Below are 18,211 nucleotides of genomic sequence, written 5' to 3' on the forward strand. Positions count from 1 at the left end.
TACGTTGTATGGTAGCAAATTTGGTTATGTCACGAGTTAGATGTATACTCACTATAGCTCGTATATGGTACTAAGAGTTCATAAGCTACTAACTGCCAGTAATGAGTTGCTTTGTAGCTAGTACTTCCTAATGCATGCAGGTAATAGTGATCTGTATGCCTTGGTGTCTAACATGTAGTGTGTATTTGTTTATCATGCAAGTAATGTAGATCATATATACATTAATCATCTGTGTATATATATAACTGCATAGGTAAATGTTAAAACCTTTTATGTGCCAGCGTGTGTCATAAATAATAAAGTAACAAAGTTATAGCCTTCTTGTGGGTCCCTAAAATGTTGTGTTTATTAATCCATTATAGTTTACTGATGGCTGACTGTGATGGGTTTTGATATTTGATAAGTGCATATTTTGTGCAAGTAGGTGTACTACATAATTCAATTTTATTGCCATGACTAAAATGGTTTTACTAATGTAATTACAAATATGGTTTGAAGATTAAAGCATTCAAGTAATAGAATACAAATTTGTTTCCTCAATACAGATAATTAAATCATTGAATATTCTCTTTACTATGAGATTTCACTAAAGTGTAACACAGCCATGCTCTGAGTTAATAGGATACCAGTAAATGCACTGTTACAAAATATATGCATGCATGTATATAGTTCAGAGCAAGGAAAATAGTGAATCCGGTTTTTGGTCTACAGTTAGTTAGGAGTCATATAATGTTCAGCCTTTATGCATGCAAACATACAAAGAATACTCTTCCAACCCCTTCCCCCAGCACAAAGCATACATAACTGCTGATGATGCACATTAATGTGCATATGCGTAGCCACTTTTCATTTGACAGGCATTGATAGAGTGGGTGGGGTACTGTGGAAATAGTTCTATCAGAAGACTTTGGATCATAGTGAGTGGAGAATATAGTGAAGATAATTATGCATGCATGTATGCGCTGACATTAGCTTCATCTGGTCCACTTGTCTCACTAATATACGAGCTAATTATATGTCACTGTAAGACTCTGCATGATATGATGAGCATACCAAATTAAAAGGACTGACAATCAGTCAATGAAATTTAACACATTAGTGGCATGTGTAATCGTGGCGTGACTGCCAGGTCACTTGTAGCTACATGATTCCTGCTAGTAACTGCTATTCTTAACTACATGCATGCTGAATGGCTGTTGGCTCTGAAGCCCCTGAATGTACAACATACTCTCCAGTTTTACAGCTGGGTACTGAGGCAGCTGCAAGACTCATCGACTCAAGGAAGCAAAACTTGGAGTAGTATAGTTGCTACATATACCCAGGTATGGAGTCTCATGATCACCAACCATGCTGGCAGGCAAATGCTCTACTGCCCTCCTGTTGGATCAGAGCGTGGATATGTACTTATATTACAAAAAATGACTGCTGCAAAATACAAGCACGTGAGCATCGTCACACGTGTTGCTGGTCACGTGTTAAACAGAGTATGCTTTAATTAGAGTCATAAAATGGCACGGAGAGGAAAGGCTGGAAAGGATAAAAAGGAGAAAGGCAATGATTTATCAGGTCTAATGGGAATGATGGGGATGGGAGGAGGGTTAGGAATGAGTGACGATGGCGATATCGACCTAGAAGCTGAATTACTAGCTTTAGAAGGAAAGAAACCTGTTAAGTCTAGGAATGTTAAGGTAATCTAAACATACTGTTAGAGTGTTTTGTGCAGGATTCTAATTTCTATATACTTTTGGATGCGACGTGGTGGCTATTAAACAGTAACTTGCGTCCAGCATACGGTATGTGTGCCCTGCCACTGGTTTATAGAATTGATTGTCTGTAGGCCATGTCAACTTTATTAGTTATTTCACGGACCTGATTGACCCACCATTTTCCATAAATAAATCTTCATAAATTTATGAACTGAAAGCAAGTGTTGTATTTTTTCCAACAATTTGTCTACACTTCTCAAATCACACTAGAGCTGCAAACATACTATGCAATTTCATCGAGACCACATCCTTTTACTTGTATTTTAAAGGACACAGTCACAGCTGCTTATGAAATTAACACCACACAACACACATGCACACATGATGTGTTACACAACAACTATCACTCACTATTTTGGACAGGGTAATAATATCAGTGTAGTAGTTAAGTGATGTAATAAAGGGCTAACTAAGGTCAATAGAGTGACTTAGCAACTTAATTAACTGCAGTGTTGTCATTGTTTATTTACAGGGAGGCAAGCAATCAGTAGGTCTTGATGCATTAATTGCTGATAGTATGAAAGATGTAGACCTTGATAAAGTTGAAGTGACTGATGAGGATTTAATGGATGATGATTTATTGTCTGAACTCAATGATGTGTTAGGTCTGTATGTGTGTTTGAGTGTGTGCATGCATGCATATGTGTGTGCGTGCATGTATGTGTCTATTTGTGTGTGTTTGTGTACACGCGCGCGTGTATGATTGTATTTGATGGGTTATATGGCTGTTTGTATTTTAGGTGACAGTGAGTCCATATCTACACAGCACTCAGCTACTATGACTGTGTCATCTTCGTCTTCATCAGGACAACTAGAAGCTGTTCAGGATCGTATTAAGATGTATGAGACAGCTATTGCTGGCTGTAAAGAAGCATCTAAGTCACGCCGTTACAAGAGAGCTGTAGGCACCATGCAGGGAATGCTGAAGTCAATTCAGGCTGGAAAAGCTGTTGATCTGGAGCAGTTACCTGCACCAATTTCAACAACTGCTGGTAATAAGGAGAAGCAGCAGACTCCATCTGCAGGAAATGCTGCAAAACTACCAAATGATAAAGAGTTTGAGATTTCTGAGGAGGAAATTGCTGCATTGGCCAAAACTTTTGTAGATGATCGAGAGCCCAAGACCACTAAACCTACTCAAGAAGGGGTTTCAGCAGGTGTTAAATCTACATCTCCTAAATCTGCATCAGGAAGTCAAGTAGATATGATCCAATCCCGTATTAAGTTGTATGAGACAGTTATTGCCAACTGCAAAGAATCATCACGGACACATCGCTACAAGAGATCTGTCACTCTTATGCAGTCCATGTTGAAAGAAGCCAAAGCTGGGAAGGCTGTCAACCTTGATGACTTACCATCACCCCCTACTACTGAAAACAAGTCACAAGGAGCCGCCACTGTGAGTAATGTAGCAGTCAGTGATCAAATGTTCCAGACTACAGCTACTAGTTCTTCAATTCCACCAGCTTCCAGTTCTCAGCCTAAGATGGTGGCACCTGTTCCTAAGCCTCGTACAGCAGTTCCATCCAGTGCACAGCCAACTTCTTCCCAACAGACTGCACAACCTAGACCTTCCCCTAAGCCACGTGCAACTCAGCAGGCACTGAATTCTTCAGATGGTGCAGGGAAGGGGAAAAAGTTACCTCCTCCAGGTTGGAATATTCCAATGGATGACGATGACGATGAGTTTGACATCACTGAAGAAGACCTGGCTAAAATGGCCACTGCTTTTGTTGATGATAGAGTGAAGAAGCCAAGACTTGATGAGCAAACTGATCAAGCTACTTCATCAGTTAAACTTGCTGCAGCCGTTCACAAACAGCCGTCACCAATAGCTACTTCTGGAGCAGCATCAGCTTCTACCATTACCACAGGTGAAAGTAATGTTAAAAAGCTTCTATTAGAGAGGAAGTCACAATACCTTGCTGCAGCCCAACAGGCTCAAACTAAGGGAGACACAACAAATCACAAAAAGCATCAAGTCAGAGCTTTGCAGTTCAATAAAGTATTGGCTGCTTTTGATAATGGACAGGAAATAGATTTATCACAGATGCCCGGGCCACCTCCTGGTTTTAAGTCTACAATTGTAGTTGACACAGCACAGCACATGCCAAACAAGTCAGGTAGTGTTAAGAGTACTTCTTCTGCTGCTAGCAATGCAGTAGAATATGATGAAAATGATGTAGATGACTCTATACCTAAACCAAAAACTGTTCTCGAGGCTTTAGAGCAAAGGATAGAAAAGTATAAAAAAGCTACGGATGATGCAAAAGGCAAAGGTGAAGGTAGCAAAGCACGAAGGATGGGACGTATAGTGAAGCAGTATGACGATGCAATCAAGTCCACCAAACTAGGTAAACCATTTAATTATGCTGATTTGCCAACACCCCCTGGATATCCTCCAATACCTGTTAATAAAAAACCTGCTGCTGCAACTGTGCAAAATCCTTCTGCATCACTTCAACCACGCCCCACTGCTGCTGCATCAATGCAGCCACGCCCACATGCATCACTGCCACCACAAACGAAGCTCCGGTCTAGTGTAAATGACAAACAGTTGGAGTACTTGAAGCATCGAATGGAAACATTTAAGAAAGCAGCCATGACTGCAAGAGATGGAGGTAACAGGCAAGAAGCCATTCATCATATGACATACTACAAGTCTTGCCAGAAAATGATTGAGGCAGCTCTGCAAGGATTGCCAGTAGACCTAACCCAGTTACCTCCTGAGGTTAAATCTTCCTCTCCCAACATGGGCCTTATTAGCCAGCTACGACCTGCCACAGAGGCTGATGCCAGAACTTTTCAATTGATTGAAGCACAACTACGTTCACAGATAAGTATTTGTAAGAAGTATGCTGACATGTACACTGCACTGCAGAGCATGGGTGCTGTGGCCCAATTTCGTAATCTTGAGCAGGAGTGTGAGCGTGATTTGTTGGCTCTGACAGGAATACAATCTCAAGGAAAGGCTCCCCCTCCTTTTACCACCGAACTAAAGGAGATGTCAGTAGCTGTAGCAAATACTGATGTTGGAATTTCAGAGTGTGTGGTGCAAGTGGTGCAAGCTAAGATACTGCAGCTGCCATCTGGTGTTGCTGAAAAGGATCTTCACTTGTCTGTAACAGTGGAGTTTCCTTATCCTACTGAAGATTCTCCTAAAGCAAATACTGATGTTGTTAAAGAAACAGCTACTCCACAATTTAACTACAAATACAGTTTCTTACTTGATCGTGATCACAAGCGAAGCATAGTGCGTGCCTTTAAACGTACTCCTGTAAAGTTTGAGATCTTCCATCAATCTCGTGGTTTTCTGAGGACCAAAATGGAATCAATAGGAACTGCACAGGTTAAACTGGAGACATTTGAGAATGAATGTGATATATCCACTACTGCACCCATAGTAGTTGGCAAGAAGCCAATTGGTGGTGAGTTAGATGTTGTAATATCCATTAGAGAGCCGTTGTCAGGACCTACACAGAAAATAGTGAAAGAAAAGTGGATTGTTTTCACTGAAAAATTAATACAGTCTTCCCCTGTGCCTCTGGTGCATTCTGCACATCTTAAACCTGTAGGGGCTGCCACTGGGAAAGTTGGTTTGCAGAATATGTTAGTGCCATCCCCAGCTAAAATTGAAACTACTACAAGTATAGAAGCTCTTAAATTCGAGTTAACTCTTGTTCAAGAACTTATCAAGCAAGGTGGCAAGCAAGATGTGTTGGTGAAGCGACAGCAACTGATCCTTAGAAAAATGCAAGAAACTAAATCACAAATGGCAAGGGGAGGAAAGACTTTTCAACGTCTTTATGCTCAGAAAATTCGGGATGATATTTCTCGTGAGACAGCAACTATTGAACAGCTGAGCAAAGCAGGAAAGAAAGATTTGGCTCTTATATTTGCTAATCGTAAGAAAAAGATGGAAAACGAACTGCAAACTTTACAGTAGTTGCTATGTGAATTGAGTTTGTTTGAATAATTAAATCTTACCGTATTGTTTCTAAATTATTTTCCGTAAATTTTGTGTAATCTTGTAATACCAACCACGTGTACGATGAGTCAACAGGAGTACGGCAAGTTAGACGGCGTGGCTAGTTTAAGCAACAATGGAACATATCCACAAAAAGATCCCGATGCAGTTAAACTTTTCATAGGACAAATCCCTCGTACTTATGAAGAGCAAGACATCAAGTGAGTGCGCATTAATTAGATAATCTGATGTGCGTGTCTTCCGCCTACGGTAAAAACCAGTCCCCTGTGTGTTATTTTGTTGTCTCTTCACTTGTGAGCAAAGAAAGGGTAGATACTGGCATGTATAATGGTAACGGTAGCTTGTGTAGCTTATGATGGTAGCTTGTACAAGCTAGGGGTCCATGTAAACACTGGAGCAGTTAGACCCTGACTGCTTTTGTATTTGAAAAAAAGCAGTCTGGATACAAGACTAGTAAACAGTAGATCTAGAGGCACATTCTGTAGTCATGCCTGGTACAATCTTGGTCGTATAAACTTTACCATTATTTGTGTGATTAAAGTTTGATGCATTAATGTAATTTCTTTGTGCATCCACTGTGGTTGCCGTGCACTGTTAAAATAAGCAAGGTGATTAATTTATAATGTCTTTGTGAAAAACCCTTATGGAGTTTTCAAATCTTTATGTTTGATTGTTGACTATATAATCATTGTTTTGACCTTGAATTGGGGTAACCCTTGATTTTGACTGAAGTCACAGATTGACTCAGTGTTAGTACATAAAAGGTTGTGACGTAAACTTTAAATCAATAAGTAATGTGCTTATGAGGTGTACATGCAGCTGGACCACTAATGTTGTGATATGACATGCACATGCCAGGTGTAGTGTAGTAGTTGTGCTTTCGACCTCTATTATATTGACCTCTCTGTAATGACCAAATAGGCTAATCTATTTGTTAGAACCATTAGTAATTTCAATTTTTGAATCCAAAATTTAGCATTATTTGGTACACAAGTACACTGTTGCAAATGTTATTATTGTATAGGTCAGTAATAGTCAAATTGCTTGTGTATGTTTGTTGTTGTTAACAGAGAGGTATTTGCTCGTTTTGGTCCAATCTATGAAGTATCGATTATAAGAGATCGTAACACAAGGGCTCACAAGGGTAAGTCATTGACTGGATGACAATTTCAACAATCTATTTCAGAAAATAATGTATGTATCTTGTTTCTTTTTGTAGGGTGTTGTTTTTTGACATTTTGTGCGCGTGATTCAGCTGTCAAAGCAGAAGAAGCACTTCACGCCAAACACACATTGCCTGGTGTAAGTTAAAATTAACAAGTAGTTTACAGTATGCTTAATGCAAAAATTGTCACTCATAAACTAATCCCTTTATTACAGATGACTACAGCACTACAAGTACGGCCGGCTAATCAGGGAAAAGAAGAGGAGCGCAAGTTGTTTGTTGGCATGCTTCCTAAAACATTCAGTGATGCTGAACTGAAGGCACTTGTTTCTCGTTATGGTGTAGTGGAAGAGGCTACTGTTTTGAGAGACAAAGATGGTCTTTCAAAAGGTAGGAGTTGTTCATATGCTAGCATTCTAAGCACACATTATAAATTCATGTTGTACATGCACTATTTCCTAGCAGTTTGAGATCGAAGCATTGACATATTGGTTGTAGTGGTACACGTGATAGATTATAATTTGTTATTTGCTACTTGCATTAAGTGTTGTGTTTGTCCATCCTCCTATATATGTTACAAGTATATAATTTGTTTTTAGGGTGTGCATTTGTTAGGATGCAAACCAAAAATGATGCTGAGAAGTGTATCACACAACTACACAACTGCATGACCTTACCAGTGAGTTCATGATTTGTGTTTGGCAAACTGTTCCTTAATATTTCTTGGTTTTATTTTGTTGGAGAATTTACTTTGGTAACCTACAGAGTGGTGTGCTGAGCTTGTTTGCTCCACCAAGATAATCCTACAGTATTGAGTATAGTTTTGAGTTTTGAGTTTTGAGAATGTAGATGAAAACTTTACACTGAACTACTGTCTGGTATAAGGGTCTCTACTGAACCTACTAATAATGCAGGTGACTCAGGCTATCATTTATTCCCTCAGGGATGTAATGGTGCTATACAAGTGAAAATTGCTGATACTGATGGTGAAAAGCAACAGAAGAGGTTACTCAACTCACTCACAACAATGGCTCCCCTTCCAGCACTACAAGCATATCAACAGGTTAGTATGATGACAGTTTTCCACTGTCTATATTCTAAACTGTAGATGTTATGGTGTTGTGTGTATTGTAGTTACTTAAGCAACAAATGCAACAGCAGTTAGGAATGGCCACACAATTTCAAGGTGAGTTGAAACTGCAGTAGTAGTCTTGTAATATTGTATTAATGGTACTTGAAGTAATACTTTTGAAGGAAATAACATTTTATAGGTTATATATTATCAATGGCTTTCTCTAGAAAATGTACAGTAAATTCTGAAATTGGTTGAAAGCAACTGATGGCCAACTTAATGTGTATGACAGGAATAACAAATGATTATAATTTTATTCCTACTGTATATGTATTGGTAACAGTTTTTATGGAAAAATTTTAAAGAGTGGTTCACTTTGTTGTAGGTCAGCAAGCAGCACGTATGCCATCACCAATGATGTCACAACAAACTATGTCAGCTGGTAGTGTTCTGGGCAGTGCTATTGAGAGTGCCCTCAGTCAGACACAGCAGTTGCAGCAGATGCAACAGATGCAGCAATATGGAATGATGCCTGGCCAAACAGCTACTACTGCTGCTGCTGCTGCATATTCTCCTGCACAGATGATGGGTGGGGCTCAGCTTATGCAGCAGCCAACACAGTCCACCACCTCCTTGTCGACCACTCCGACTGCATCTGGTCTAACTCCTGAGAGTATACTACAGGCGTACTCTGGAGTACAAGGTACATACTGTATGTACGAGAAGAGATTTGCTATCATGTTTTGTTCCAGCTGTTAATCAAATGATTCCAGCTACTATGCAGCAACGCACAACATTCCAGAGACCACGGGAGGGTCCAGATGGGTGTAACCTATTTATTTATCACCTACCTCAAAACATGTCTGATGCAGACTTGATACAGCTGTTCTCTACGTATGGAGAGGTTATCAGTGCCACCGTATTCATTGACAAACAAACAAACCTTAGTAAATGTTTTGGTACGTTTAGTTTATCATTGATGCATGTGTGTTACTTGTATTGCTTACAGGATTTGTTAGTTACAATAACCCACAGTCAGCGCAGAATGCTCTACTACAGATGAATGGCTATCAAGTAGACCAGAAAAGACTGAAAGTATCCCTCAAGAAGCCTAAAGGCAGCAAACCCTATTAGGCTTATTGAGGTGGGATTTATTCACTCCTGTAATAATGGAAGTGTCTTTGGGACCAAAGACACTTCCTTTATTGGAGTGTGATGTTTCAAGTGTATAGGACTAGAATGGTCTAGGCTCCGTTATACAATGATATTAAAATATTTTATACAATTTTTATTATTCTCTTAAAAATAGTTTGGCATGTTTTGTTTTGTTACTTTGTTTTTATGTGCTTTTCCGTTTTTGCAGATTTGTTGTGGAGTTGTGCTGTGAAACTGTACTGTCACGTGATGCTTACAGTCACGTAGATGTATGTAATTGTGGTTTGGTATTTATTGTGTTTCTAGTCATGTTTTATCATTTTAACTGTGTTCTCGTTTCATTATTGTTGTTTGTCGTGTGGTTGCTCGTATCGCTCGTTGGTACATGCGATGCATCACGAGGTATGGTAAAAGTATAGCGATATTAGTGTTATTCTTTTTGATGCGCACCGACTAGATGTGCTCGCGTTGCAGTTCGGTGGGGCGCTGGGTCGTGAAGCGAATGAGTTAAAAGAAAGAGAAGTCAGTTCTGTACTGAAGGTAAGTGCTGCATGCTAAGCTACGTGGGCTGTACATACTATTATTATTATTAGTGCTTTACAGTGACCAGCACTGAAGGTCTAACAGCAACATGTGCTGCAGCCTTAGGATTACCTAACCTACAAGGACTTAGACCTAGTGACTTGACATACGCTATACAAGTACCCAGGTTTTAGCTAATTAATAGTCTGTGGTGCAGACAACCCAGTAAGGTATGCACACACCAGAGAAGCTATTATAAGGTTAATTCACGCAATGAATATGCACCAGTATAGCTATTTAACTTCTGCCTAATCAACCTGGTTTCAATTGCCTGTTCACATTGTGATCTGGGCAGGGGGTGGGCCACACACACAGTAGAGGCAGTATCCCCTTGACTTTTTTCTGAATCCATAAATATATATATATATATATATAGCAACTGTTGTAATTCTTACTCATTAGCCGATTTACACTACAGGTAATACAATGGTTGGTGTACATGAGATTGAGATACCCTAATAGAGTAGTCATACACTCTAAAAGGCTACTATTTGGTGACACTCTGTTTTTCATCAGAAAATTCCAAATGTATAGTGCGGGTGGGTGGTTCATTACCATTACCCATTATTCCCAGTACTTGCCACAATATATATAGCTAGACTTATTTTCATACCTCTATACTCTCCAGGACCTGATACTCTCTGCATAACAGACAATTTGCTAACTTAGCTTAACTCAACACAGCTAGTTTGGCGACTGTATGCTGTTGTCCTTCGTCACGTGATCACAGTTCACTCGAGGATCAGTAAACATCACTGCAGTCTAATCTTTCACATTCTCTTGGCTACAATGCAAGTAGCTGCTGTGTAGCAATCTTAGAACTGAATTGCACATCCTCAATATTTGGTTGAAATAATGAAAATCTTTAATAATGGGGAAATACGTGCGGCAGTAAATATACATGCGGGCGCTGATGAAAAACAGAATACCACCAAATAGTGGCCTAATAAACATTCTGCAGAAATAAAGATTGGACTTTTGTCCAAATTAATGTGTACTATCAAGTGCATGGGTCTATTTCAAGGACTTACTGATGTACTAGTGCTCGTACAGTGTTTTAATGATAAATTCAGGTTCAAGCAGTCAATTTAATAATTTTAGTGCCCCTAATATTGGCATGCTATGCACTGAGACAAATTAATGTACTTTCTATTATTATTATTATAACTAGGACTGGGTCACATACAACCAAGTACATGTACAGACGGGACAAACTTACAACAGGGCAAGGCATATAGCTAGGATGCTGTAGTCAGGAGAATAACCATTGATACAATATAAACACCAGTCATATAACAGTATTATGCAAGTGCATGACACCAGCATGGTTTTCCAAGCTGGTAACCGTAGATGTGACTACTACTACAACAGAATTAAGAGTTAGAAACTGACTGCTATATTAGGTTAAGTAACTGTTCTATTAGGATATTCAGTCTAAGAATGTCTGCAAGATGAACACACACAACTTAGCTACTTCAGTGAACCAAACACAGCATTGTGTGGGTAATTAAAAGTGTGTACACTAAAATGATAGCTCTATTAGAGTATATCAATTGTACAGTATTTCATAACAGACTTCCAGCTTTCTTACATTAGCTATCTTGCAAGTGCCATTTCTCCAACAGGCTGATGAAACCCACCGTTAGCAGTATTTAATAAGTTGCAAGATAGATATACAGAATACCACCAAGTAGTGGCATACAACCAGCTCTGATAAAACACATGATACCTGATTAATTTGTTGTGCATCTGCTTTCCAGCCTGTCATCTCTCTCTCTGATAGATGAGCAAGCAAACACTTACCCACAATGCAGGTCACGTGCTAAGGTGTTTTGATTAGCATTAAATAGAATCGTCGTACCATTTCACTCTCCAGCATGAACAGGCATTATTATACCTCACAGGGAGTATAAACACACACAATTAAGTGCTAGTTATAACAAAACATGCTGTGTTAGTTGATCCTTAAAACTGGATAGGTTGTCTATGGTAGCTCATTCCACAGTTTGGTAGTGGAGGGTAGGAAGGAATTGGCAAAAGTCTCAGTTCTGATTGGAGGGATGGTGTAACGACAGGGGTGTCCTCGTGTAACTGTATAGTATATTCACGTTGAGCTGAATCCTCAAAAACATTTAATAACTCATGGATGCAATTACACACAATCTTGAAATTTGGCTCATTTGTAGTACTGCTTGACCCACTAAAAATATTTCAAAATCTTTTTGTTCAAATGTTTGACATAATATTTACAGCCAATCAAAATTTCACAATACATTTCCTATGTGGAAGCCATATAAGTACAGTGTCCATTACAGCCCTTTCCCGAACTTGTAATGGAGCCAAACTGTACGTGTCTGTTGTTGACACCTTTGCTGTTACCAATAATCATCTGGTTGGCTAAAATGTTAAATCTGTTGACAAAAAATCCACTTTTAATTTTTAGCTGTTTTTCAGGATTCAGCTCAACGTGAACATACTATAGTTAGTGGTATTGTTCTATTAGAGTATACATGTTGACTGCTCTATTAGAGTAAGATCACTGACATAGCCTGGTATTTTAAGAACAAGTATCTGAAAGCTTCTCTGAAACCTAACCAGATATGTCCTTAATTACTTAATAATAGTTTGCTGGCTAGTTTGACACTAACAATTGATAATAGAACATCAGTTCACAATCAGACACCCTCTTGTATACGCATGTTATAGGGTGTTAATAGATTACCATTCAGGCTATTGTGTACTTGCAGGTGGTTTATGACCATCTGAAAGAAGCACCACCATATTCATTAGTCCTCCATGGCAATGGGTCCCTGATTGTCCCACAATTGTCCAGACTCAAGAAGATGGTAAGGACATGTTAATTCACCACCCAATGTGTGTACCATATTACATTGTTCACAGCAACATTTAGTCACTTTGGATAACATACATCCACACATTGTAATATACAGGAATCACAATGGTCAACTACAACGAGCGTATCTCATATTAGCTGTAGCATACAAGGTGTCAGTTTCATGGACCAAACAAAAAGAAAGTTATGATCATTATTTTGTCCTTTCCTATGATACGAGGCTAAAGATGCTCTTCATATTCTCTCACATATTTTCATTATCTCAGAGTAACAATGGGAGCTTTGATGTTTTATCAGTTTGTTCTCCACCTCAGCCCATCCCATTTGTCAGTGTGGGTGTGGTTGCTGCTGCAAAACCTTTAGTGACACATCTAAAGCTAATCAGTTACAATATGTGGAACACCAATGAGTTAGAGGGAGAGACCTATGACGATAGGATCAATAGAATGGGAAAGGTTTGTGTATGAGCATGCATAATCATATCTGATCTGATCCCTGAAATGTGCAGGACATTTGACCTTGCAGTCCCACTGTTATATGTTCATGTTAGCCTTTGTTGTCAACTTCATCTTTTTGCTATATACTGTATTATACTGTTCTCCTTTTTGGGTTTCTTTGCTTTAGTACCCTTTGGGCCTGTCCTGTCTATCAATGAAACGTATACTCTAATATAACACTTGAGTAGTGTGTTAGTACATGTTTATTTTATTACCTAGTACAGTTACTTAGCAACAGTGGGGCAGACATCATAGCACTTCAAGAAGTTCGATATGATTACAACTTACTTAGTGACTATGGGAAGAATCAAATATTTCATTTGTACAGACATCTCAAAGAGTACCAGGTAATTTATTAAGGCCCTCAGTCACTTATCTACATAATCTTGTAGTATATATTTCAGCCAGCCATGTCATATGGTTTACGGGATTACATCCGTGTAGAAGAGGGAGTGGCTGTGCTGTCCAAGTATCCCATAATTTCACATGACTACATCTTACTTTATCGGTGAGCATTCAGAATTTATTTTTAAACCCCAGTGTATATAGTATATTGCCTATAGTAACAGATACAATTATGAGGATGACTATCATCAGAGAATTTGTTTACATGTTGAAGTAGCAGTACCTGTGATTGGGAGGGTAAGGGATGAAACCTGATCATTCTGAATTATCATCATGTGCTGTTTATTCAGTTACATGTATTTGTAACACATCTTTCTCTTAATGCAGTGTCCAGACTAAGGTTTGTGTTTTTTTTAATGCGTGAGTGTGTGTGTGTGTGTGTGTGTGTGTGTGTGTGTGTGTGCGTGCGTGCGTGCGTGCATGTGTGTGCGTAACACTGTCCTAGTAGTTGCAAAGTTTGGATTTAATGCTGTAGTTGTTGTTGTATCCTTACATTTGCTTTAGTTCAAATGGGACCTGGTGTTAACTGGGGAAGTGTCCATGTCGCACATAACAGATGAGGTCCAGGGCATGCTTATGCAGCAATACTATGTCTAGACAGGACTTGCTGCATGCACAAAAGTGTCTGGAACTCTCTTCAGTCTAAATAACATGGCTCAAACAGCTCAAAGGAGTTGAGAATACAGTGGAACCTCAGTTGTCCGGACCCCAGTTATCCAGATTCTTGGTTAACCAAACTACGGAAGTGACTGCTCTATTAGAGTGATGACTGCTCTATTAGAGTAATTGATAATACTAAAATTTTAAACAAAGTTCTTTATGCTATTTTAAGGTTACAGTTTCAGAGATACGGACTTTTCAGACTTATGGACCACCCAAGGGGTTCAGATAACTGAGGTTCCACTGTACTGTCTTCTGAGAGTCACCATGAACATGAATTTGGCAACACCCAAGATCCTACATCTATTGCTCCGCAAGTACTGTAGATCATCAGTAGGAAAATAATCGACTCTGGTGACTTTCAGACTCTTGTCATCTCAGAAATGGAAGGACCTGTATTTCTTCATTACTAAACCCACTAGCACAAGTACTTTCCAGTCGAAACACATTGTAAATAGTACATATTTCTTAAGTCCTAGGTATTCATTGTATAGGAGATATCAAGTATGTAGGGCTAACTCTGTAGGGTACCGTAGCAGCAAAAAAATTTCATTTCTGTGCATGTGCTTGCTACACCACCAATGCTTAAATTTGCTACTATCCTATTTCAGAAGGATAGAGACAAGTTAATTAGCTGCTCTTTCTTGGGCAGTAGTCTAGACATCAGGAAAATTTGTTGGGGAGGGGGTATTGTTATGAGAATTTGGTTCTGACACTCGTGATAGTTTGTGACACACCACCATACAACATTCAGCGCAAATATGTGACTGGGTCTGGGAAAACCAACTTTCTTCCACCAACCTTTCCAGCTATATGGTATTCATGTAGCTTTGTGTTTGTGGCTAAATGTCTAACTTGCTGTCACGGGCAATAAGACTGGCACTTTGGATCTTACCAAAGGGTGCTGGCAGGTTCTGGCACAAGATGGCATTCATTACTACCAAGGGACTCTACCAATTATTCAGTGAATTTTGGTGAATCACTTGCAGTTTGCCAAACTAAAATCCCAAAAAATTATCTATGTGGTTTTCACATAACTTAGTTTACCTTGCTGGCTGCTGTTATCTCACAATATCCTTCAGTTGTTATGTTGATCTCTTATAAACTGTTTTAAGGTCATCACAGTATCAACATCGTCTGGGAATACCTGATCCATCCAACTGGGCCATTGAGTATGAGGTTCCTTTTCCTCTACTATTGCTGTGTAAATTTCTAAGTTAGTTTGATTCTTGAAAGACCAACAGCTAATGGTAAAAGAGGCCTGTACATACATCTCACACCTGAGCAGAAGTACCGCTTTGGAAAGAGAGCAGCTGAATTCGGTGTGACAAATTCACTTCACTATCACAATGATAGCAAAACCTTTTCTGATATGAAACATCTGTTCTTCACTTCAGAAACAAGTACCAGTGCTCTATTAAGGAACAGATGAAGTCTGGTGAAAGGAACAAAACCCAAGCTTTGCCAACGAAAACAATGGGAAGGCCCTTATTGATTGGAGATGAACAAGTTCAAGAATATGTGCAATTCTTGCAACAATCTGAATCTACTCTACTTTTTGTGTAACTGTTTTATGAGCTGATTTGAAAAAGGTGTTATGAAACAGTCAAACAAAATGAGCTTTCATGGCTTGCTGGTTAAAATTTTGCCTACTTGAATTTAATCCATGGGCAATTGCAGGCAATAGCAAATATGCTGCAATCTTTTGCTCCCATCTGCTTGCAGCACTGAGTCACTTTGATGTGTGTATCTATCCCATCACAGCAGAATAAATTCTTGATGAGTTGTGTTGGTTCTCTGTCCAAATACTAAAACAATGAATCAAAATCTTCACGTCATTGTGACTACAGTTAATGGTAGTAGCTGTTACCCAATGTTGACGTTTTTTGCAATGAACTATCTGTATTCTGTTAAGTGTCGGACCTTTTGACAGTGATCCACTTTTCTGTTGAAGTAAAATCCTCCGACATATTTAAACTGTACCCTTAGTAGCTGTTGAGTAAAGTTTATCTCCACTGTTAGTTCATAATAGCTTCTTCATAAAAAAAACTTAGCTTCTTTTCATAGGTAGAAAGCAGTCTACATCACCTTGGCCTGGGATATCCTGCTCAGCATCGCTGCCAACTACAGTCTGTTACAGCAGCCGTTAGCTGTAACTAGTATCTGGTTATTGGCTGATCTGTACTGAGGCTCTAAGTGAATATATCTCTAAGGAACCTTGACAAGCTTTTCCATTTCACGAATTGCTGAATCTACAGTAAGCTACTAGCAGCTGTCAAACTTGCCATCTTTGTCACCTTTATATCATGTCACTGTCTTCTTTACATGTACAGCCTGTTGTGATGCTAATTAGGTCTACTGTGTGATTTGACACCTTTGACAAATTTTTGAAGGATCAAATTCACCTAACTTTCTGCCTGCCAAACTTTCCAGCTATGTGGTATGGTCCTTTAACTACTCATGCATAATTTAAGCTTGTTCCACATGTAAGCATTCAAGGGTTTCATAGTCCCTTGCTTAGCACAGGTGTTCACTGAGCAAAGTTACTCTTCCCATAACTGTTACCACTGACTACAGTGCTTGAGTGGTGCACAGATATCCCGGTGCTGCAGCAATAGCCATGTTTTGCATGGTTGTTGGAGGGCTTTGTGTGTGTGTGTGTGCGTACGTGCGTGCATTTGTGTGTGTGGGCAGCATGGCCAAGTGGTTAGGGCGTCCGCCTGGTAATCGAAAGGTTCCAGGTTCGATTCCCAGCTGGGCCACTTTGGTGGTGTTGTTGTTTCCTTGAGCAAGAAACTTTACTCACACTGCTCCAGTCTACCGAGCTGTTAAAATGGGGACCTAGGCCTGGTGGTCTGGGGAAGCAGCCTACCCACCTGTAACATCAATGGGTACCTGGGGAAGCAAATGCTCAACTGTCCATGTCTAATATAGCAGGTGAAGGTCCAGGTGGGACTTCGGATGCCGACACCTTCACCTGTGAGACATGGTACAGCCTCCTGCGGTTTACTAGTGCTGCCCCAGGAGGGCATGCCTGCGCTGACTCATAGCACCTGAGTAGCGTACAGGTGCCCCAGTGCTGGCCACTGGGCAGCATGACCGCGTAGCAGCGCTAAAGGCTTTGCTTTTGTGTGTGCGTACGTGTGTGTGTGTGCGTGCAGCGTAGTGTAGTGTTTGACTATGCAAGACCAGTATAACAAGGATACATACAGTGTTGTTTATTGTATTTAGATCTGTAGTAGAGATATGGAGATTCATGTCACAGTACAAAGGTAACAAAGTACTGATGGGTGACTTGAACACAGAGCCTCACTCTCACACAATCAGGTAAGCACACTTGCCAGTTATATGTACCATGTGGTGGTGTACAGGTTTCTTAAAGGAATGCTCACTGTCAATGGTGTTAGTACTGAGAACTTGTATGATGTCTGGGACTATGCAAAATACCATCATAATAATAACAGTCTTTCTGGACTCACATTTTCCACGCTGGAAGAAAAACTAACTAAACGGGTAAGCCTCTAGACTGGTGTGCATTCACACATCACCTCAATATGTGAAATAATTTTACCAGAAGTGCATAAATACCTAAAGAGACAACAGTTAGTTTTACAATGCCAGCGCTCCTTTGCATTGCTCAAATGCTGTGTAGTGTAGTATGCTCATGTTTGTTTGTGTGACAAAGAGTTAATAATAGTTGGATTAACTCTTGGTATTATAACATAATTTATATAACCCTTACAATCAGTAATTACGCTATTCTCTGTCTGTTTTCCAATGTTTTCAGATTGATTATATATTTACGTACCTGCTTCCTGAAAATAGTGTGCAGTGGGTGGGTTTCCTAGATGATGGCTTGAGACAGTAAGTATTACTAGCAGTTGCTCATTGTATAGATATGTGCATTGTGTTAGGTTGCAGGCCACATCAGATCATGTTGGAGTCACTGTGCAGCTAAAATTTACGAGAAAATTATAAAATTATCTGCATTTTATTATACAGTCTCATGTTTGTGCAACAATCACATGTATACAGGTAAACTTCACTATGCGATCGCAAAATTTTTT

General features: G+C 39.5%; 3 protein-coding genes across 4 annotated transcripts; all 3 read left to right on the plus strand.

The window, feature by feature from the left end:
- The first annotated feature begins 1,459 nt into the window (after window positions 1-1,459).
- Window positions 1,460-5,792, plus strand: LOC136262518 (coiled-coil and C2 domain-containing protein 1-like). The gene is made up of 3 exons (XM_066056816.1): window positions 1,460-1,688; window positions 2,239-2,371; window positions 2,507-5,792. The coding sequence occupies exons 1-3, from the start codon at window positions 1,509-1,511 to the stop codon at window positions 5,710-5,712; spliced, it is 3,519 nt and encodes a 1,172-aa protein (XP_065912888.1). The 5' UTR covers window positions 1,460-1,508; the 3' UTR covers window positions 5,713-5,792.
- On the plus strand, window positions 5,768-9,487 carry LOC136262520 (CUGBP Elav-like family member 3-B). 2 transcript variants are annotated; one of them, XM_066056820.1, is made up of 11 exons: window positions 5,768-5,954; window positions 6,825-6,898; window positions 6,974-7,056; window positions 7,135-7,309; window positions 7,519-7,598; window positions 7,863-7,982; window positions 8,054-8,105; window positions 8,377-8,694; window positions 8,744-8,950; window positions 9,001-9,135; window positions 9,355-9,487. In XM_066056820.1, exons 1-10 carry the CDS (start codon window positions 5,818-5,820, stop codon window positions 9,123-9,125), a joined length of 1,371 nt encoding a protein of 456 aa, XP_065912892.1. In that variant the 5' UTR covers window positions 5,768-5,817; the 3' UTR covers window positions 9,126-9,135; window positions 9,355-9,487. The 2 variants fall into 2 exon arrangements, with proteins under 2 accessions (XP_065912892.1, XP_065912893.1); XM_066056821.1 differs by having other exon boundaries at window positions 8,431-8,694.
- A 4-nt stretch (window positions 9,488-9,491) lies between these two features.
- On the plus strand, window positions 9,492-18,189 carry LOC136262521 (uncharacterized). The gene is made up of 13 exons (XM_066056822.1): window positions 9,492-9,548; window positions 9,604-9,686; window positions 9,750-9,898; window positions 12,476-12,574; window positions 12,630-13,037; window positions 13,304-13,426; window positions 13,472-13,587; window positions 13,643-13,721; window positions 13,775-13,824; window positions 17,376-17,471; window positions 17,516-17,657; window positions 17,932-18,008; window positions 18,059-18,189. Exons 4-13 carry the CDS (start codon window positions 12,572-12,574, stop codon window positions 18,120-18,122), a joined length of 1,158 nt encoding a protein of 385 aa, XP_065912894.1. The 5' UTR covers window positions 9,492-9,548; window positions 9,604-9,686; window positions 9,750-9,898; window positions 12,476-12,571; the 3' UTR covers window positions 18,123-18,189.
- Window positions 18,190-18,211: the final 22 nt, after the last annotated feature.

Source organism: Dysidea avara, chromosome 7 (assembly GCF_963678975.1).
Source record: "Dysidea avara chromosome 7, odDysAvar1.4, whole genome shotgun sequence".
Taxonomy (NCBI): domain Eukaryota; kingdom Metazoa; phylum Porifera; class Demospongiae; order Dictyoceratida; family Dysideidae; genus Dysidea; species Dysidea avara.